Genomic DNA, 23305 nt, shown 5'->3' on the forward strand with positions numbered 1-23305 from the left:
CAACCCTGCATGGTTTTATATATATATATATATATATTCCTGAAATGGCAAGGATGTAGCCTAATCATAAGAATCTAATTTTGTGTTCTGCTACCACTCGGTATTGTATTTATTGTACTAAAAAAGCTAGACGCAGCGGTACAAACGCATATGTATTTGAGTGCATGTGCCTTTATAACACAGACAATAATTTAAACTTGGCACGGCGTTAAAAAAAAAAACAAAAAAAAAAACGCTATAATTTTTTTTTTTTTTTAAATGTTGTAGGCCTACATGTCCTATGTTTGCACAATTTGAAACAATTGAAAAACAGCGCGGACTGACGCGCTTTTCCGGAGGGAACAGCCCCTAACGGAATTCGCCCTTATTTAATATATCATATGAGAGATTTTATAATAGTTTTTACATAGTTTATTTTGATAATGATAATGTAACTGGCCGGTAATATTTAGCTACATATCACACAATGTGTCCCCTTAAGCACGTTTAGGGAGCAGGGTGGCTCCGTAGCATCTGTTGAGCACTGACCAAGATCCCCTTTGTAGAAGTTAATGGGTAGTCTAACGCCACCTTGCGTTTATTATAGAAACTACATATCAGGAGTGCCATTTACTTGGTTCATGGCTCAAGCCAAATAGTGTGAAATAATGTGACCCCACATCTATTACCAAAGAACCTTTTATTTGGCACAGACCAGATATGTGGCGATTCTTCAACTTAGAAAAACCTTGCAATGGGAATAACAAAATATTTGTTGTAACACACATACACAAACACACTGAAGTCCCCACACCCATACTCAATAATATTACAATAAAGCAGAGGTACTGTATGTGAAGTATTCAAGGAGAACACTCACAAACATGTACACAAATCCAAGCACAAACTACCACATAATAGTAAATTATATATATATAAAAAAAAAATAAACTCTACTGACTAAAAACTTTTTCTTGTGGATCAGTCAAAATATAGACCAAAGTCTTTCTTTCTAGACAGCCTGAAACAGACCAAAAGCTCACTTACCCTCACCCATATGATATCAACCTCACCCACATCAAGGGGCACGAAATGAAGCTCCCTTGTTTATTTGTTTTCAAATGAATGCAAAATCAATGATTCAACCTGATGACACACATACCAGCCATTTGAAATAGTTCAAATTGCTTTATCTATTGATATCACAGTACAAACCAGCACTATGCATGTAAAGCTTTTTCTCTGTGTGCAGTCACCGCAAATAAACAGTTTGGCATCGCTGTCACAGACAGTCATATTTTAAATCGGAGTATTAAGTGCCATTTCACACACATCACTTAACTCGTTAGTCCCCATCAGAAATGTCCTAATACCTCTATGGTAATGAATAGTCCAAGTTTACCTGTAGGGTGGTAAAAACCTGAAAATGAAAAGATTTAACAGTATGTACTTTGTGTTTACCTTTGGTGAATCATTCTCTTGAGCATGATGCTCAACCTTGAATTTTGTAGCCTGCTTGACAATTTAGCTTTGACCTAATTTTTGTGCAATATGCAGTATTTGATAGCCAGCCCATTTACACTATGACCTTTGGTTACACAAAAGGAAATGTGTTATTTAATCATCACTGAAAACTATTCATATACTGTACTTCATTCATGTTAGATATAAATTGGATAGTTGACATTCCATGTAACTATGCTCATGCTTATTATAACACTAATAATACTATACAACAATACAATTTAAACACTTGGTATTGTAAACAATTCAATGCAAAAAGTAATTCTACATTATGCCATTTTTTTGCTAATTGTTTCTTATTCTAAGAAACACCCTGATCTTTAAACCTCAAAATAACATTTCCTTACAGGAAAGTATACATAAAATCCTATTACTATTGTAACAATCAGTATAATTATGGTGTTATTAAAGGAATAATTCACCCTAAAATTCTATCATCATTTATTCACCCTCATGCCATCCCAGATGTGTATGGTTTATTTCTGCAGAACACAAAGATTTTTAGATGAATATTTCAACTCTGCATGTTCATTCAATGCAAGTTAATGGTGACCAGAACTTTGAAGCTTCTAAAAGCACATAAAGGAAACCTAAAAAGTGGTTAAATCCATGTCTTTTTAAGCAATATGATAGGTGTGGGTGGGAAATAGGTCAATACTTAAGACATTTTGTTCTGCAAATCTCTGCTTTCACTTCCATATTTGCATTCTTCATGCATAATGCCACCTACTGGTCAAAGTTGAAGATTCATAGTAAAAATAAAATATATATATATATATATATATATATATATATATATATATAAATAAATTTTTTCTACCCATGCCGATCATATTCTGAAGACATGGTTTAAACCACTGGAGTCTTATTACATTTATGCTTCCTTTATGTGCTTTTTGGAGCTTCAAATTTCTGGCCACCATTCACTTGTATTGAATGGACCTACAGATCTGAAATATTCTTCTAAAAAAAATCTTAATTTCCATTCTGCAGAAGAAAGTCACGTACATCTGGAATGGCTTATGGGTGAGTAAATTAGTGATTTTTCATTTTTGGGGTGAACTATTATTTTAAACCTCCAATAGTCTTCTACCAGCTATATTTACTTTTGTTATTAACTTCAACATATTGCTCCTCCTTTGGTGAAGCTGTTATCTGATATAAAATTCTAAGTGTGTATATTTATGAAGATAAAAAGGCACTTCTGGTACATGACACATAACTAAGGCTCTCCATTGAGGGTTTCAAGAACCGGTTTGTACACTTATAAAAAGTGTCCCTCTCATAGAGGGCTGTAGTTAACAGATATATTTTTCATGAATGTTCATTAGCATAATGAGAATAAATGGAATCTGTCTCCCTTCACTTCATAGTACTGTATTTTTCTTCACATTGCCCCCAAAACACCAGTTTATCTCCTTACTCCCCAGCCTTTTGCCCTCTCCCATGTTTTAAACCCTTGTATCTTCCTCTTCATCTTCCTGTTGTGGGAGCAGCCTGTAGTGCTCAGCTCCCAGTGGAAGAAAGGTGGAACGGGGACCCCTGTCTTCATCTAGTAGGGAGTGCTGGTTATTTGCTTCTGACTCAGTGGAGTTACATTTGGAATATCGTTCTCTTTGGCGCTCTGCTTCGCCCGCCTCCACTGATAAGCTCCGTCCATCTTTTAGATAGGATAGCAGGTATCCAATGGGCACAGGGAGAGATGCTGCCATGATTAACATGGAGAGCATTGCTAGAGCCCAGTCAGGGTACTCAAGACTAGTTTCAGAACCCTGACAGAGAGACACCAAGAAATAATATTCAGAAATGCCATTTCTTATGCTATTGAGTTGCACAAAAGTTCTGCACAAGTCCAATGAAAATCTCCAATGTTATCTTAAGTAATTTAAAGTTATATCAAAACAGTTCCAGCTTGTATTAGTGGGTTAATTACCGTGTTGTGATTCCATGCTGTGTAAGTGGGTCGTTTGAGGACCATACGGACAAGACTGGCAGCTAGGAGTCCTACCATACCGAACAGGCACACATACTTCCACATGAAGCAATAAACCACCGGGGGGCGCCAGTGTAACATCACTTCCACATCATCCAAGAACCTGACACACAATGAGGATCAAATACAACCTACAATTCATTCTATAAAACATCACTATTATAGATAAAACTCTAATAACATGTTTTTATGCCAATTCTGCATAATGTTTCAAATTTCTTCTCACCGATCAGCACCGTAAATCCATGCCACACTGATGGTCTCAAAGATGACCACGATGATCAGTGGCAATGTGGCAGAATAATCATCAAACATTGTCACAAAATAGTTGCCACTTCTTTGAGTAAAGAGCAGACCAATGAAGAAGCCCAGGATACAGCTACACACTGCAAATTACATTGAGTCAATCAAAATAAAACACATTAGAACAATAGCACAGCTATACACTGTGAAACAAAGACATAACACCAGAACTGCAAGAAAATTATGCAATGATAGGCTAAATGTACAGCCTGGTTATGTAACAGTTATATTTAAGGCACAATGTCCTCTAATTTTAGTGTACGAGAGCGTGACTGCACGTGTGTACCAGTCAACATGGTCTTGTGGTGGCCCAACATTCTGAAGTTGTCCATGAGTGGAGTAAGAATTCCCTGCATGGTGCCAAACATGGTGGAGAGGCCCAAATTAAGCAGCATGAGAAAGAACAAGGCGGACCAAAATGGACTTGCAGGAAACAAAGCCATTGCTTCTGTGAACGCTATAAATGCCAAACCGGTCCCTTCCACTCCCTGAGAGGAAAGGAGAGAGAGGTATGGAAAGAGTAAAGAAAATCATTACGTGCACTCATTATTTTATATTATAAAATGAAATATTAACCATTTCAATATGGCAGTATGTCTAACTGACTAGAAATAGAATATTCAGAAAGTATTCTCAGCGCTTCACTTTTTCTACATTTTGTTATGTTACAGTCTTATTCCAAAATTGATTAAATTCATAATTTTCCTAAAAATTCTACAAACAATACCCTATAATGACAATGTGAAAGAAGCCTTTTGGCAAACTCCAGGCAGGCTGTCATGTGCCTTTTACTGAGGAGTGGCTTCCGTCTGGCCACTCTACCATACAGGCCTGATTGGCGGAGTGCTGCAGAGATGGTTGTTCTTCTGGAAGGTTCTTCTCTCTCCACAGAGAAACACTGGAGCTCTGTCAGAGTGACCATCGGGTTCTTGGTCACCTCCCTGACTAAGGCCCTTCTCCCCCAATCACTTAGTTTGGCCGGGTGGCCAGCACTAGGAAGAGTCCTGGTGGTTCCAAACTTCTTTCATTTACAGATGATGGAGGTCACTGTGCTCATTGGGAAAATTTTTCTGTACCCTTCCCCGGATCTGTGTCTTGATACAATCCTGTCTCGGAGGTCTACAGACAATTCCTTGGACTTCATGGCTCGGTTTGTGCTCTGACATGCACTGTTAACTTTGGGACCTTATATAGACAGGTGTGTGCCTTTCCAAATCATGTCCAATCAACTGAATTTACCACAGGTGGACTCCAATCAAGTTGTAGAAACATCTCAAGGGTGATCAGTGGAAACAGGATGCACCTGAGCACAATTTTGAGTGTCATGGCAAAGGCTATTTTTAATAAATTTGCAAAGATTTCAAACAAACTTCTTTCATGTTGTCATTATGGGGTAGTGTTTGTAGAATTTTGAGGAAAATTATGAATTTAATCCATTTTGGAATAAGGCTGTAACACAACTAAATTTGGAAAAAGTGAAGCGCTGTGAATACTTTCCGGATGCACTGTGAATAACCCTACCTTGCTCATTTCTCTTTCCACGTCACAGTCTGTAATGTTTGACCCCAGCAGAGTTCCATAGTGGCTGTACCATTCTCTGTATTCCTGCAGACCCACTGATTTGGGGTCAGACATGTTGAACCATGGCCACCAATGCTGTGATGAACCTGTTGTTGCCATTCCTGCCATCTTGGCCACATTACTGCAAAGCAACATTAACATTCCTGTAATACCAATACTAAGAAATAGCCAAATACAATATACATTTAATAGAGATTAATGTACACTAACAGGGAAACCTTTTCATCATAACTGATTCAAAATTAACTGTTTCAGTCATGACAACTCTCTGAAAGTTTAAGCAGGTTAATGGGTATGACATATTGATAGGTCTTTGCAGATGAGATCTGTTAAAGATGCTGTTATGTAGAGCAAGTACGAAGACTTCTAGCTACTGCTAGAACAAACAAAGACAAAAATCAGTCAAGCATGTGGGCATGCGGCTGCTGCTGCTCAATTAGAGAAACACAAGACATGCTGCATTAAGCATGTATGACATGCTGCTGCACAATTAGACATACACATAATCCCCATGTGGTAGATCTAGATGAGTGGTGCTGGGGAGGTGGAGGGTTTCAGAGAAAACTCTCACATCACTCTGCAGTGAAATCGGCTTTCTTGCAAACTGAGCAAATTTAAATGTTAGGCAAAGAGAATACTCAAGTTGATTGACAACCCGATTACACATCAAAGGGCTTGCACCATGTGAGCTGATTGGCTTGATGTTTCACATGTGACCGAGCTGATTGGCTAACAGATAACAAGTATGAAGAACCTCTCAGGTTGTGCCATTTAGAGTTTCATGTTTGAACATCGTCATTTAACATTATGGTAATGTAGTTCCCCCTATAAAAGTAGTGTGGTGGTACCATGGAACAGTGATAGTATCAGATGGTAATACCATGGCACTTTTATATATACAACAATGGTACTAAATGATTACCATATTCATCTACTATGGTATTTATATGGTCCTCCAAGATACTTCAAACATACCATGGTACAGTATATGTACAAAACAGGTAAAACCATACCACACATCTCTAAAAATACCATGTTAGAATGTCCAAAAAAACAAGGTAGTAGCAAGGTATCTTCTGGTGCTTGCTTTTGTAGTCAGTTTGAGGGAATTAAAAAAAATGAGGATGAACAGTGAGATGATGAACTGTTAAAAATCTTCCATGGCAACATCAATTGTTCAACCAAGATAGAAAGTGCAAAATTGCAGGATTACAACATCACTGTTCACATGACTTCCTACAGACCAGACTTAAACCATTCCATAGATGTAATGAGGGTTAGAAATGAAATAAAACTGTACTTTGTGCGAAAAATGCAAATTAACTCACGTTACAACACAGTTCAGGGCAACATTCTTGGCTCTAAAACCAAGGACCACAAAGACAACAAGGGAGGCCAACGCCGAGGTCATGAAGTTGATGCCAGAGACCATGATGGCATCACGGTGGCAGTTGTTATGCACAGGGTTGTAGGATGAGTAAGCGATCACAGAGCCATAACCCAGACCCAGTGCGAAGAACACCTGTGTGGCAGCCTGGCGCCACACCTGCACTTCTCTCCAAATCTCCAACTAACAGAGAGAGAGATACATTTTTTAAATAGTTTAACTGCAATGTTGAGGGATGTTTTAAAGGATAAAAGGATGCACAATTCTCTTTCTATGACTAAAATATATATTTCTGCACTTAAGGGGAAGAGTGTGAGCTTTTGTTGTCACCTTAGGATAAAACATATATTTGATGCCATCTATGGCACCATCCAACATGAGTCCTCTGATGAGAAAACAGATCAGCACAGCATAAGGAAACACAGAGGAGAAATACATCACCTGGAAAAAAGAACAGATAGGTCAAAATAATTTATTACTATATTCATGTATTTCATGAATTCAATTTATTCTTTTCATTTTTGTCAGTTCGGCTTTAGATTACTATTCAAAACCATTGCACATTTATGCCAAAAATGAAAGAGATTTGGGTTTCGTGAAGGCAAGTTGACCTGTACACATAAAAAGCGTGTTTCGCAGTAGTTTGAAGATTACATTTTCCCCAGAAGTTAGCTATATCTGACAAAACCTCCCTGTGAGGACATCCGGGAAAAACTATTTACAAATAAAGCAAAAAAGCATATTTTTTGTGTGTTTTTTTTTTTTAAATGCTAAAAGTTACTTTTTACAGTTATGGTTTGGGTTAGTCTATAACTCTAATTAGATTTATATAAAACAATAGAAGTCTATAGTATGTCCCTATGTAGATAGCTATGTAAACGTGTGAGAGAGAATGTGCATGTGTGTGGTTTACCCTGGCAGAAGACTTGATGCCTTTGATCATTGCAAGACACACTATGGCCCAGGCAGCCAGGAGGCAACCAGTCATGATGGGGTTCAATTCTCCTGACTCATCTATGGAGTCTGAAATGTCCAGAGCCTTCCTGAACCAGAAATATGAGGTAGGAGAGCTTGCCGCACATTCTTTTACTAAGACAGGCAGAAGAGATTAGTTATAACTCTGCTGTATAATATAAACCTTAGATATCACTGACAAGCAATGTGCAGGGATTGTGGGTAAATGTGTGTACTGAAGTGTGAATTTTACACCTGTCTGGTTTGTGATCACAAATACAGGGCACTTTTCCCATGGCAATGGATATTGAAATGAATTCCCCATATAGAACAGAGACCAGGCAATGATCACATTATAGTACAAGGCCACGAAGAAGCAAACCTGTAGGGAAAAAAGTGTGCGTGTGTGAGATAGACGTTTGCATAGATTAAGCTTTGGTCAGATGCTTGCTTTATGTTGGTAATAACGTATGATTTACAACCAAAGAGATAGTCGTACCATAGCCAGGGTCAATAACTACTAGATTTCCATTATTCAAGGGCATGTACAAATGTACACACAGCACACATATTGTGAAAGATTGGCTGCCAGCGTTAGAACAAATGTTGCCACTCTGATTTAATTAATGATGCACATTACAATATCACAAAATACAAATGCACACAGGACATTCTCTATTTCCTTTACATGCACATCTATACACTTATACGGATGAAGCAAGTACAAACACAGAGCTAAACATATGTCATCATGTGTGTCTGAATAAAACCATGTACGTGTGAATAAAAACATTTCAAACACCTCTCACATCAGTAAACTAAAGCAGGTCCTGTGCTATAGTCTCAGGACAAACCCAACACCATGTAGAATACTTTTCTGTTAAAATTCTAATTTTGTTCTGTTTCATTCCTCCTGACTGCCAGAGGCAGTGCTAAGCACTAGTGGATAATCGCAGTGCCAGCCAGATATGTTGAGAAACTATAACAACAAAGTCACGTCGTGCCCAGCCTCTTTCGCTTTGTCGCTATATGATAGGTTGTCGTCTTCTCCACGCTGTCCAGCACAGTTTATCTGAGTAGCGATGATTCGCCCTCTCAAGCTGTGACAGTGCACTATTTTCCATTATCTGAGTGTAATTATTTTATATTGACTGTTAGTGTTGGCAATACCCTGTGCTTCACGGTACTATTCAATGGCTTGTGTCTGACTGCACTTAGGTAACAGTTTCCCCGAAAGCCTACAATCATTTTGTATTTACCTTCTGTTATATAGTTACTATCGTGCAGAGCTTTATAGCTCTATCGGTGCTATCAGACAGGCAGTAAATTCATTCAAGTGTTGTTCTGGGTGTTTTTTTGGCATGCTTCAACTATCTTTGGTTCATAGCATAACTTATGGTTTATTTGTAGGATGGCATCTAGCTTTGTGAATGCATCATGCTGGTACATTCATTGGCTTTGCAAAGGGTTCACACCTTGCATTTTGTTAACGTGAACTTGGGTGTGTCTCAATCAGCTCCCTTCAGTAGTCAGGGCACTGATCAGGGAGTCGGCAATATCAATCTCGGCTGTCTCAATCACAAAATCTTTTTGTATTTGTTTTGGTTTTTGGAAGAATACCTTTTTAAGAAGACTTTTTTGAAGAATATCTCAGCTCTGTAGGTCCTCACAATGCAAGTGAATGGGTACTAACATTTCGAAGCTCCAAAAGCAAATATAGGCAGCATAAAAGTAATCCATAAAACTCCAGTTGTTAAATAAGTCTTAAGAAGTGATATGATAGGTGTGGGTGAGAAACGGAACAACATTTAAGTCTTTTTTTAAGACTTTTACTTTCACATTCTTTTCTTTTTGATGATGCACATTCTTTTTGCATATCGCCACCTCAATTTATAGTAAAAAAAAGGGCTTAAATATTGATCGGTTTCTCACCTGCAACTACCATATCACTTCTGAAGATATAGATATAACTACTGGAGTCTTATGGATAACTTTTATGCAGCCTTTATGTGCATTTTGGAGCATCAAAATGTTGTTACCCATTCACTTGCATTGTATGGACCTACAGCTGAGATATTCTTCTAAATATCTCTGTTTGTGTTCAGAAGAACAAAGACAGTTACACATCTGGGATGGCTTGAGGTTGAGTAAAAGATTAGACATTTTCATATTAGGGTTAACTATCCCTTTAATTCTCACCGAAATTAATTAACTGAATGAATAGTGAGGTGAAGCATGTCTCAATTCTTTGGTATCCTCTTTTCATGTTTGTATGAACCTTTGGAACTGACATAAGTTATCTGGAATTGGCTTATTATGAATAAAAAGACCACATACTGCATTTAAAAGCATGCAATTATAAGACAACTTATAAATAAATTGTCTTTTAGTCTTACTGTATGTTATAGATACATACAACCCTTACTCTAAAAGCACTATTATAGCTAAATCCTATTTGCTTTCTACTCTTTCACTAGACTGGGATGAAGATCAAATTGTCTCATCGAAAGTATGACTTATTCCTAGTATAGTGTATGTATGTAGCCTACTATTAAAGGTAATTACACACTTAAAAAATATTTTTTTGGTCCAACTGTACTTGGTGAATCCAGCCTCTTTCTTGTCTTTTATATGCTTTCTTTGTATCTAACTCTTTTCTATACCTACAATGCCTGCATGTCTACAACATAATTACATATGAATTCATACATCATGCTCACATAGTATAAGAGCATGAGTTTCAATGAAGGTATGTAGGTGTGTGTTTTACCATGCAGCTAGAGTAGCCGATGCCTACAAGGCGGGGTGAGATGTGCTTCCAGACCCCGATGCTGCCCTGACGGATGCTCTGCCCAGCGGCCAACTCCATAAAGAACAGAGGAACCCCAATAATGAGCAACAGCATCACATACAATACCATAAATGCACCTACAGAGAGAGATAAAGAGTGTAATTAAGGTTAATAATAAACATGATTATATACACACACACAAAAACAAACATAAAATATAGCTGCGAGCAGCGATGGCAGGCCCAAGCCGGTGGCACCGCCACCCCCTGTGCCTTTAGGCTTGCTGTGCACGATGGGCAATAACGTAACCTCGCTTTGACTGTCGAGAAGATGTGTGCTGTAGAGCTTGCACTGCAAAAGTGCGCATTGAGGGCACATATCGAACACAAAGTATGCGTGAGCACCCTTCCGATACCTAAAATGAAAAATGAGACACCCTACGGTCTCATGGAGTTAATGGACACATGAAATAAGTACACAAGACTGAAAATTCATATGAAGTGTGCCATTTGGGACAGGGCCTATTACCGTGAACCACAATAGTCACATCTATGAGATAATTCAAATGAAGAATAATTTTTTATGTCATAGGATGTCATAGGTCAATATCTTTTGCAGCACTTAAATGTGTTAATCCAGAAGGCCAGTATTTATCTGGAGGTCTTTGTACAGGTTTATCAATGTAATTATAATTTACGCTTATGTGTTCCTATGATATGCAATGGAAGTACATTTTTATGTTTAACATGGGTGTATTCACAATACATAGCATACGATATAATATCTTAAGATTATTTATCATTATGTTAAGTACATCACACAAATTTGACTGTATTCACCTGTAATGTCTCCAATAAGTACAGTATATATTGGCCTGTATGGCCATGATATATTGCCTTAGCTAGACTTTAGCTAACCTATTACATTAGCTAGTAGCTCATGAGTCATGAATGTTAGCAAGACACAAGTTAACTATATTTGCTTTTGGCTAATTAGCTGTATAGTCGAGGCACTGTACACGCACGTAGAGGGAGGGCGGGAGGGAGGGCGGGCATCGACAAAATCTCATCTACCGACCTGATGTTTTGATTTTTTATTTAATAAATATATTTGTTTGACAGGAAGCTGTGCGCAAACAGGAATATATATATTAATTTATTTATTAAAAAAATAAACACCCCAGAAAAAAGGGCACTTTCTCTCGAGGAAGAAAAAGGGCAGGTGCTCAAGCCCACTTTGATGTCTATGTGTGCACGTGCCTGAGGGTGAGTAAATGATGAGAGAAATATATTTTTGGGGTAAACTCATTTTATTTGAAAGACTATCTAGGCACATAATAACACTGCATTGCTGTGACTGTTTATAACTATTTCAAAATGTACGAGCTCACACTTTAAATGGTCAGTGCTTTGATTTTTAAATCATTAAAATAGCAACAGATCAGAGAAAAAAATGGAGATTGAGTGATTATTTTTACATTTTACATGCTATTCAAAAACGTGGCATTTTACAACGTAAGAGAGAAATAAAAAAAACTTTAAATAATACCATTTGTACTTTTCAATGACTTGGGATGTCTATGTTCAGGGCGATTTGGAGCTTCAAAGTTCCAACAGAGAAATTCCCTCCCCCTCCCCTCCCCACACACACACACACACACACACACACAGACAGAATGGCAGGGCCACTATGTCTGTCAGAGAGAAAAAACACAGAACGGGAGGGGGCACTCTGTCTGTCAGAGAGAGAAAAATTCCAAGAAATCCACATTCAAACCACAATATCTGACTTTCTGTTGGTCGGAGCTAATGACTGTAAATTAGAAAGTTGTTCGGCTTCACGAGAACAATATACACGCCGAGTTTTGTAACTGTAGATAGAACTAACTAAGTTATAACACACTTTATGTGTCCTTTTTTAGTCCTAAATCAATTTCCTCGCCACGGCCAAACCGTTCGAGATATCAATAATCCGTCCGGAATGTAGCATCCTCAGTGTCTTGACTTCATGCCAACCGAGTTTGGTGGTGATTGGATTCATTCTCTAGGAGGAATATATATAATTCCAGAGCATGTGTTTCCAAACAACCCATAATAGCCGACTTCCTGTTGGGCTGGCGTAAAACTTAGAGCACGAAAGTTGTTCGGCCCGATGAGATCTACAAGTGTACCGAGTTTCATATTATTACATGCAAGCATGTTTGATATATGGACAAGTGTTCGAATCCCATTCCAGGGGGTGCTGTCGAGCCCCCCTGCCACGCCCGGGTACCATCTTCGGCCCGGCCCTGATGGCCGCGGGTTCTGACCCGTGTGCAAAGTTTCAAGAGTTTTAGAGCACGTTAAAAGCCCCAAAACCTTGAAAAACAAAAATAAAAGCATTCTCACTCAACAGCCAAATCATCCCCCTCCCCCCAGACACAGAGAGACGTAGGGTCAGTGGGAGAGGCAGAGAAAATTCTCCAAAACATCCACATTCAAACCAAAATATCTGACTTTCTGTTGGTCTGAGCTAATGACTGTAAATTAGAAAGTTGTCCGGCTCGATGAGAACAATATAATTACTGAGTTTTGTGACTGTGGGTCAAAGTGTAAAACCAACCCCCTCACTTTTGTCAAAAGGTGGCGCTACTAAGCCCCTGCACCACGCCCGTTTCTGAAACTTTGCACATGTCTACTGGCTAATAAATGTGATGTGTCTGTCGAGTTTCATGCAATTTCAAGAATGCTAAGAGTCTCAAAAGCATCAAAAAAGAATATTCGAGTTTGAAGCATTGCCGCGGCAACAGTATCCAAGATATCAATAATCCTTTCACATGTCTACATCTGCCGTGTGTTTACATTACACACCAAAAGTTTTAAGTAAATCGGGTAAAAATAAGAGGATGATTTCAAAGCATTTTGAAAGTGACACACTTCCTTCTGCCAGTTGGTGGCGCTATAACTCTGACTCACAATAGTCACATCCATGCGATCGGCCTGTTACAGCGAACACACTGCTGAAGTTTCATCAAGATCTATTAATGTATGCAGAAGTTATAACACACTTCCTGTTTCTCTTTTCGCGCCATCATTTTGTTTCCTCGCCACGGCCAAACCGTTCGCGATATCAAAAATCCGCCGGCAATTTTTCATCCTCAATGTCTTGACTTCATGCTGACCGAGTTTCATGGCGATTGGTGGAATTCTCTAGGAGGAGTATTTCAAATTCCATTGCATGCGTTTTCCAAACAACCCTAAATAGACGATTTCCTGTTGGGCTGGGGTAAAAAGTAAAAGTATGAAGGATATATGAAACTATGAGATCTATATGTGTACCAAGTTTCATATTATTACATGCAAGCGTGTTTGATTTATGAACCAAGTTTTCGGATCCCGTTCCAGGGGGCGCCGTCGAGCCCCCCTGCCACTCCCCGGTACCAGCTTCAGCCCGGCCCTAATGGCCGCGGGTTCTGACCCTTGTGCAAAGTTTCAAGAGTTTTAGAGCACGTTAAGAGCCCCAAAAGTGCCCGAATAGTCGTAAGAAAAATAATATTCTAACGAAAACAATAGGGCCTTGCCTTTTCAAGGCTTGGACCCTAAAAATAAAATAAATAAAATATAATAAATCACACACATAACATCTACACCCCTCTCTCCACTGTCCCTCCCTGAGAGCCCTCCAAAAATGCCAGATATTTGCCTCCCTTTCCCACAAACAAGTCCAAATTACCCAATCTTCTAGATACCACTTCTTCAAAAGCCTCCCCATCTCCACACACCACTATGTAAATGATGGCGCTCAGTTTGACTTCCAACCCCTAAAATAACTTGTCTGCCAATCACTTGTCAGAACCCAATTTTTTACAAATTTCTATTCTCAGTTTGTCTGGAAACATCAGTGCAAAAGCGATGTTCCATTGATGTAAGAGTTTCTTATATTCCTTGAATCGATCGCATTTCTCTCTTGTCGAAATTCGCAAAGTCCAGGAACAAGAAAATATTGTGATTCTACTAAGAAAGATTTCCTTTGTTCCTCGCCTCGTGCAACACAAGATCTTTATCGGATGATCTCAGAAATTTGTCCAGAATTGATTGGGGTCTGTCCCCCTCAGCAGATCTGCGACCCGGGTTCTGTAAGCTTGCTCGATTTCCATCTTATGGCATGTTATGTCGAGCAGACTCGGGAAGAGCTTGTCTAGGAAGAATATCTCTGCCTTCTTTAGTCGGCTCCTATTTGCCAAATCTTCCAGTTTTTCCAAAATGTTTTCCACATTTATTTTGGTAGCGTGCAGATTGGCGGATAATTCCCTCTCCGATGACTCCAGATAATCGATCCGTTTCTCAACATCTGCCATTTTTGTTTCCGTCGCCATAATCAATCGACTTATTACAGCGAGATCTTTCAAGTCAGCAACAACCTTCGTCAGCATCACAGACATGTTAGACAGTTGACGCTGGATTTCTCCCCCTGCACACTTCAACTTGAGTCCCTGGTCCACAAGCCCGTCAGAGGTTTCAGCTTGAACACATAAGTGTCTCTCCAGAGCCTTTTTTGACTTCACCTCAAAGAACAAATATGTAGTGGGTGTATCGAATCTCACTGGATTATAACATGAAAATAATTAAAAACTAGAAGTGCGCAGAGCTCGCAGTTTACATCACATGACATAATTAAGATTTTAAAAAGTATATTACAAACACATATATCATGGAGGCTCAAACAATCAAACATACCTCCTCCATTTTGGTGGCAGAGGTAGGGGAACCTCCAAACATTGCCCAGGCCAACGCTGAAGCCCACTTGAGCAAGAACATACTGCAGCTTGCTGTCCCACGCAGGCCGGTCGACCACCTCCCCATCAGCACCCCCAGGTCCTCCATCATCTTCTGATACCAGAGCCACCTCTGAATGGCCCTCAGCCAGTACACACCCATTCTCCTCACTGGGCAATGGCGATTTCTCCATCTAGAGAGGACACAATATTTGTCACTGAATGGAGATTAACTTCCAGCACAGATCCCCATGTATTTCATTCATCTCTGTAACATTCCTTTCTGGTTCTTAGCTATGTGCCATAATAATGATGATAAAACTACTACTACTACTACTACTACTACTAATAATAATAATAATAATGGGGTCATTGACAAATAAGGCTTTCTGAGGAGATAAAATGACAAATCTTTTTAATTAATGTAATTTAAAACTTGTGTCAAGTAGGCAGAAATATAATCTTTGTGTCAAATTTGGTTTCACATATTTTTGAAAAAAGAAAAGAAAAAAATATATATAATAATATAAAAATAATTTAAGCTTTTGAGTCAACAAAAAGCACAAGACAACAAAATAGCAACCTACATGTTGGTTACCTCAAATGAGTACGATAAGATGGAAAAGGGTTTTTGAAATATCAATTATATTTTAAAATAAAATTGTTCCACTGTTTATTATAATCTAACAATAGATTATTTTGCAAACGCATGGCAACATTTCTTTTTTCATGAATTCCATCAGTTTTTTGTGAACGGTTTTTACTTTAAGCTCCAGAAAAAAAATATCAAAATGACTTTGAACTCCGTAACTTAAAACATAGTCATCATAGCGGAGGTATATTCAAGTAACTGTTTTGTGTGATACATTTTTATGTATTTTATTAATAACTTATAATACGGACAAAAAAAGTGAGGATCGTGTCATTGCCCCTAATAAAAACAATAAATCTTATTTATTTACAAATCAACAGATTTAAAAAGCACAAAATTATACACACAAAAATAGGCTGTGCCATATGCAATTATTTGGAGGTGCCGTATGGCTGGAACATCTCTGTTACTATCGAGTGTAAACAGTAGGTCTTAAAGAGTGTCAAACAAGGGAAAAGCATCTGCGTTTAACAATACAGCATTCTGAGGTAACTATGGAGGTGCAGCACATTGTGTAAAAATTTTCCACTGCAACTTACAGTGAAGAAACCTTCTTGGACAAGTGCACCAGTTTCGCAGAAAACCACAGGGAACGGCTTACCCTTTATTTATGTTAATGTATCTTACTTAACTTCATTTTCTTCTCTCGTTTTCCTCAGACACTTCCCTGGAGAGGACATAGCTTTATATAAGATGATTACGAAGGTCAAACAGTAAAGTCCATTACAACATCTCCTTCTTTCCATCCAGCTATCACATTTCTGCTTCTCACTTTAAGGTTAGATTATATTGAATAATGTGCACACTGAGTGTAGAAAGAGAGTGACAGAGTTGTTAGAGATAGAAATGTTCCTATACAATGTAGTGTATAGGAAATTGATTATGTGTCTTATATTTTGCTAATGAACTTTTTGTTTCAATTCAACATCAAGATTTTAGGTTAGAATATATTGTATGTAGTAGTGGATCCAACATGTATTATTTGGACACTTAACACACCCTTAAATCTTCATGAATATTTTTACATAAAATAACAAAATATCAAACCAAGTGGCGTTTTATTTTAAAGAAATATAGTATGTTTTGAACATGTGCATAGTTAATGTGATGAATTACATCTGTGGTTTGCCAAGACACTTCTGTGAACTTGAGGGGGACTTCATACTACTGAAAATAAATGCCTCCACAGGGCACTTCAAATGGAGAACAATGAAGGTTGCCAAGCTACAGGGTTATTCCACACAAAAACTCAAATAAAAATAACTTTAAGACTCCAAAGACTTTAAGTTCCAAACCGCCATTATCTTTGGTCTCCACACTTTTCAGCTCTCCAAAGCACTTTCATGGTAAAGTCTTATAGACGGGAATAGAGCATAGGGATGGTCACTTCTGAAAGGAAATCACCCCGAGTTGTTCTTAACCTAAACAAACCTTATTACCCTTTACTGTGCAAAAAGAGTCAATAGATTTAATAATAGACTCAACATGACTTCCCATGATATTAAGCCATTTTTAGGCTTAAGGAGAGGAAACACTTCCATCACAACAACAACAATATTAATAATATTAATAATAATAATAATATGCAATTCACAAATTGACAAATCTAACATTTTGTTTGACTATATTTTGTCAACTGCTGGGCATGACTTTTACAAAACTATAGAAAAGTGGCAACTTTTGTGTGACAATGTGCACCAAACCATTCCATTCCAATTAGACCACTAAATTTCATGTAATTTTAACACATTCATAAATTGAGTCTTATGCTTTGTGCTTAGCCTACATATTACACTTTTCTTTAGGGCTTAGGCGTACACTTTTTATTGCACATGATTTCTTTTCTTGTTGAATGAGTTAAGACTCGCAATAGCTGGAATAATGCTGGAATGCACAACGAGAACTAGCAGAAGTCTGCAGTGAAAACGCAAATTTAGCAAAATTATTTGACAGAATGCAAACATTTTGTCTCATCAATACTTCTTTCCTCTCTCTCTACTAATTTAGAATGTAGTATGCATATGAAATGCAAGGTTGGCAAAACAGGGCAATGTGATGGAAAAATAAATAGTAACAAGTAAAATGTCACTATTTTGTAAGAGTGCTGATTAAGACCGTGATCAACAACATCATGATATGGTGTGGTGGTGGCGTAGTGGACTACAGCACATAACTGGTAATCAGAAGGTCGCTGATTCGATCCCCACAGCCACCACCAATATGTCCTTGAGCAAGACACTTAATCCAGGTTGCTCCGGGAGGATTGTCCCTGTAATAAGTGCACTGTAAGTCGCTTTGGATAAAAGCATCTGCCAAATGCATAAATGTAAATGTAAATGATATACAGTATAGAATGACACAGTTTAAGAATTCCAGGTTTATGCTCAGTGAGTATTGACGCTGACTACCACCCCTGGAGTCACGAGTTCAAATCCAGGGTGTGCTGAATGACTCCAGCTAGGTCTCCTAAGCAACCAAATTGAGCAGCTCACAGAGTCCCGGCTCCGATTGAAATACAGATATAATACAATTTTGTTGTGGAAGGCACCGGGGCCAGATGGTTTTGTTGCTGAATTTTTTAGATCTAATGCTAAAGAAAGGGCTCCATTTTGTTATAAGTTTATACGGAATCATTAAAGAATGGAAAGCTTCCGCCAACCATGACGCAAGACTGGATCATTCTGATTCTTAAAAAGGACAAAGTGAGTGTAAAAGTTAACGTCCGATTTCCCTGATCCAGCTAGACATAAAAATATTGTCAAAAATTCTGGCAAACCGATTAAGTAAAGTTATGACATCTCTTATACATCAGGTGGGGTTTATTCAGGGCCGCAGCTCTTCTGATAATATTAGGCCTTTCATCAATATTATGCGGTCTTAACTTTCAGAAAGTTCCCAGCAAACACAAAATGTATTTAAAATTTAGTTGTGTTTAATAGGTTATAACCTAATGTATCTACATGCTGAACATGTTTAATCAATTGAACATAATATTTATATATTAAACCGCACATGTTTGGCTTCATTCGCAACCTCTTCCTTGACAGTCATATTCAAAGGTGAACAATGACATGCAAAAGGCCAGTTCACACTGCACCGACAGACACAGACCAACGCGACAATCACCAACATTCTTAAGTCAGCCGTTGGATCTAGAATGTTGGAAACATAACGGTTATGTTCACACTGCACCAGCAGACACCAACAGACTTAGTTACAGAGAGTCAGAGTGGCTAAAAAATTGGAATATCCTTTTACCACAATCCAAATTTTACTTTTACTTATGTCTTTACGTGTCGTTCTTCACCTGAAACTAAAGACGTTGTGAGTAATGTTAGAGATGGGGCTTACTTAAATTTATGCGGAGAACTGCAAACAGACGATGTCCAGAGCTTTCAAAATTTTTGCTCGGTTTGCCCTCAATCAGTTTTGAAGAACTACTTCAGATGGGGACACCAATAATTCATAGTTCAGAGGCAAACTACAAATTTTAGAGATGCCATTTCACCCGGTGTACGCCTAATGATTACACTTAGTTTCCTTGCAACTGGTAATAATCTCATATTTTATCCCTTGAAATGTAAATTTAACCAACTAACAGTATTTGTTATGGTAATTAAACAAGATATATTAAGCTATTTAAGTGGAAATTATAAATATTGCCATTTCTAACAGCTATGTTGTACCTATTGAATTGTTTTAGGGGGATTTTTTCGTATCCTGCACTACTTGTTTCGAATTGGATGCTCAACTTTAACCTGTTGATACCCATCCCCTTTTTGAGCACAGACCATGAAAATGACATACCTGAACTTAAATGGTCCCTTTGGAGTATGGACACAGTTGTAGTTTCAGAATTAATATATGTTGTTATTTATTAAAGTTAGAGAAGCTGAAGTTTATAGTAAATGAAAATATTTTTTGCTGAACATGTTTTTATAATCTAAAAAAACAATAATAAAAGTACTAAGACAACCCATAAATACAATGATCTCAAAGACACAAGTCTAAAGAAGTTATGTTTCAAATTTGAAGATGATCCAACAAAACATGAGGTTCCTGCAGCTTTTTTCTCTGTAAAATCACTGTTAGCATACAGAGTAAAATTAAGGCTTCACCTTTCAAGACGACACAAAATCTGACTGCACTGCTTGCTATTATGAATAAAATTATGCCCCATTTTTAAAAAAAGACTTTGGAGACAGGCTCATTTTGTTTATGAGACTCTAATATATAAGATAATATACAGTTTTACATGAATGCTGCTCGGATTGTATAGTTTGTTGAAGAACGATGATGAAGTGTAAATCTTTCAGGCGAGATCTCATGTAAACAATAGAGAATATATAAATATTTCTCAGATTTATCACTTTTATGGCCAAAAAGTGCTATTGGATGTTTTTCAATGAACGCTTGTCATGGACAATTGACCCAAGTGTGCAAACTGGATTCATCTGACGATCATGTTTTCATAAAGATATGAAGTCCTGTTTTGATATTGCATGTCTTCATTTGTACTCCTGGCACAAATAACCAAATGGCTATTTCTGGAGCATTGCTATTGTGAAACAGAGATCGGATATCAATGTTGAACCCTTAGACCTTTGAAAGGATGTATAATTTGTTAAAATTAATTACATTTATAGACGGTAAATTATATATTAAATGTAAGCAGAGTGACATCACTACCGCGTGCGGGGGAATTGTGTATCAACAGGTTAACTGAGCTTATTCCCAAAACATGTAGAGCCATCTACCATGTTCTCAGAGAAAGACATCTAAAAGGTAGGTTATGTGATAAGATCATTGTTAGGTCATACAACGTGAACAAGTGTTCAACTCAAATGTAAGTTATAAACATTTAACATTTGCGATCTCGCTTCTTACGTCATACAACAGAATACTAAAAATGTCATATGGTTAATTGGATGATCCCGACAAAACACAAGGGTAGATGATCTTCACCAGGGGCCTGACAGCATGACAGTTTTGTTTCTCAACTTTCTAAATACAACTGCCAACTTTAGAATGTTGGAAATGTTGGTGTCTGTGGGCGTTTGTTGGGGCAGTGTGAACTGGTCTTTAGATGTCCAGAATAAAATATGTAGTCCTGCAAGAAAAGCATGCTAAACAAATTATCAGAAATATGTTATTGACTATGGATGACAAAAATGTTATAGCTTCTAGTCCACTCAGATGTTGAGATATTCAATGAAATAATGGGAGTGGTGCATGAACTAAAAATTAGACTAAATATCTATGGATGAGCAAATCTGTGAGGGCTAAAATGCATTGCAGCGCCATCAACATTTCAGAACTGCATATTGTGGTGCAAGGTGATAGAGGAAAAAAAAAAACAGAACCAGAATTACATGCTTAAAACATTAGGACAAAAACAAACCAAAAATATATATTTTTTATTCTACTCATCATAACATTTAAAAAATATGCAATATTATAAATATTATTATGAATAATTTGAAAAAAAAATTATTTAGGGGGTTTCTGAAAAATTTGACCAATTTTTGTCAATTAGTCCACAGTATGTGTGAATGGTGAGCTTTTAAATTTGAGTTAAATAGGCTGTTAATCTCTAATTTTGCAGTTTTGCATAAAATCTCATTTAAAGAATTCAACCCTAAATTAGGAACAAACGCTGGATGGTTTGCATAGTCATAGGAAACTATTAATTAGGGCAGTCGAATTAAAGTGTTAATTAATGCAAATAATCATGCCACCTGACCATAATAAGGAATGTTAAAATTCATGTTTTTACTGGCAGTATGTGCAAATCCAGCTGAACAGGCAACTTGCAGCTTTATAGACAACAAACCATACTCACTGACAACAGACAGCACAAGATGAGGACGTTTAAAGCTGGTGTCACAATTGCTGTGATTTACAGGTGTGAGCTTCATTAACATGTATATGAGAGATGGAGTGCACATTAGCATTTGCCAGCAAGAGCTCATTAATCACTTGACATAGGGGTGTCAAACATATGGGCCAGATCCGGCCCACCAAGGAGCAGTGTTGTATAAAGTATCCATTTTTCATACTTGAGTAAAAGTAAAGATACCTTCATGGAAATTTACTCAAGTAAAAGTAGCTCAGGCGAAAATGACTTTTAAAGTAAGTATTAAATTAACAGATTTTTCATTTACTCTAGTATCAAAATTACAACATTGGACTCAAGATGGCGCCGAGTATGGCTGCTACGTTGCGAGCTCCGACACAACACTGCAGTTTATTGTTTGTTTTGTTTACAGTTTTTAGGTTTTTTTTGTCTTGGATGTTGTCTGCCTTATTGTATACAACAGACAAATGCTTTTGGACATTGGTTCTACAATTACACACCATAAACCGGACTTCAAATTCCTCAATGCCGACCCGCTGTTTACAAACACGCCAGTTTGCCTACCGCAACAACCGCTCCACTGATGATGCCATTGCATCTACAATACACACTGCTCTCTCCCACCTGGAAAAAATGAACACATATGTGAGAATGCTGTTTGGAGACTACAGCTCAGCATTCAATACCATAGTGCCCTACAAGCTTGATGAGAAACTCCGGGCTCTGGGCTTAAACAGCTCGCTGTGCAGCTGGATCCTGGACTTCCTGTCAGGCAGACGTCAGGTGGTTAGAATGGGCAGCAACATCTCCTCATCACTGACCCTCAACAATAGAGCCCCGCAGGGCTGTGTTCTCAGCCCACTCCTGTATTCCCAGTACACACATGACTGTGTGGCAACACATAGTTCCAATGCCATCATTAAGTTTGCTGACGATACGACGGTGGTAGGTCTGATCACTGACAATGATGAAAGAGCCTACAGAGAGGAGGTGCACACTCTGACAAGCTGGTGTCAGGAGCACAACCTCTCCCTCAATGTCAGTAAAACCAAGGAGCTTGTGATGGACTTCAGGAAGAAAGACAGAGAACACAGCCCCATCACCATTAATGGAGCACCGGTGGAGAGAGTCAGCAGTTTCAAGTTCCTCTGTGTCCACATCACTGAGGAACTCAAATGGTCCGTCCACACTGAGGCCGTTGTGAAGAAGGCTCACCAGCGCCTCTTCTTCCTGAGACAGCTGAGGAAGTTTGGAATGAACCACCACATCCTCACACTGTTCTACACCAGTACTGTAGAGAGCATCCTGACTGGCTGCATCACCGCCTGGTACGGCAATAGCACCGGCCACAACCGCAAAGCCCTGTAAAGGGTAGTGCGAACTGCCAGAACATCATCGGAGGTGAGCTTCCCTCCCTCCAGGACATATACACCAGGCGGTGTGTGAAAAAAGCTCGGACGATCATCAGAGACTCCAGCCACCGGAGTCAGGGGCTGCTCTCACTGCTACCATCAGGCAGGCGGTATCGCAG

General features: G+C 38.3%; 1 protein-coding gene across 1 annotated transcript in view; it reads right to left on the reverse strand.

The window, feature by feature from the left end:
- Window positions 1–2424: 2424 nt before the first annotated feature.
- LOC127647251 (sodium-dependent neutral amino acid transporter B(0)AT2-like) overlaps window positions 2425–23305 on the reverse strand; it is a 28424-nt gene continuing 7543 nt past the window's right edge. The window contains exons 2-12 of the mRNA XM_052131389.1: window positions 15228–15459; window positions 10492–10649; window positions 7977–8103; window positions 7681–7856; window positions 7098–7208; window positions 6709–6950; window positions 5321–5501; window positions 4086–4287; window positions 3723–3882; window positions 3437–3599; window positions 2425–3275 (exon numbers count right to left, since the gene is read on the reverse strand). Of these exons, the coding sequence (XP_051987349.1) occupies window positions 2955–3275; window positions 3437–3599; window positions 3723–3882; window positions 4086–4287; window positions 5321–5501; window positions 6709–6950; window positions 7098–7208; window positions 7681–7856; window positions 7977–8103; window positions 10492–10649; window positions 15228–15459 (2073 nt within the window). The 3' untranslated portion in view covers window positions 2425–2954. The remainder of the gene's footprint in view (window positions 3276–3436; window positions 3600–3722; window positions 3883–4085; window positions 4288–5320; window positions 5502–6708; window positions 6951–7097; window positions 7209–7680; window positions 7857–7976; window positions 8104–10491; window positions 10650–15227; window positions 15460–23305) is intronic.

This window comes from Xyrauchen texanus, chromosome 8, assembly GCF_025860055.1.
Source record: "Xyrauchen texanus isolate HMW12.3.18 chromosome 8, RBS_HiC_50CHRs, whole genome shotgun sequence".
Taxonomy (NCBI): Eukaryota; Metazoa; Chordata; class Actinopteri; order Cypriniformes; family Catostomidae; genus Xyrauchen; species Xyrauchen texanus.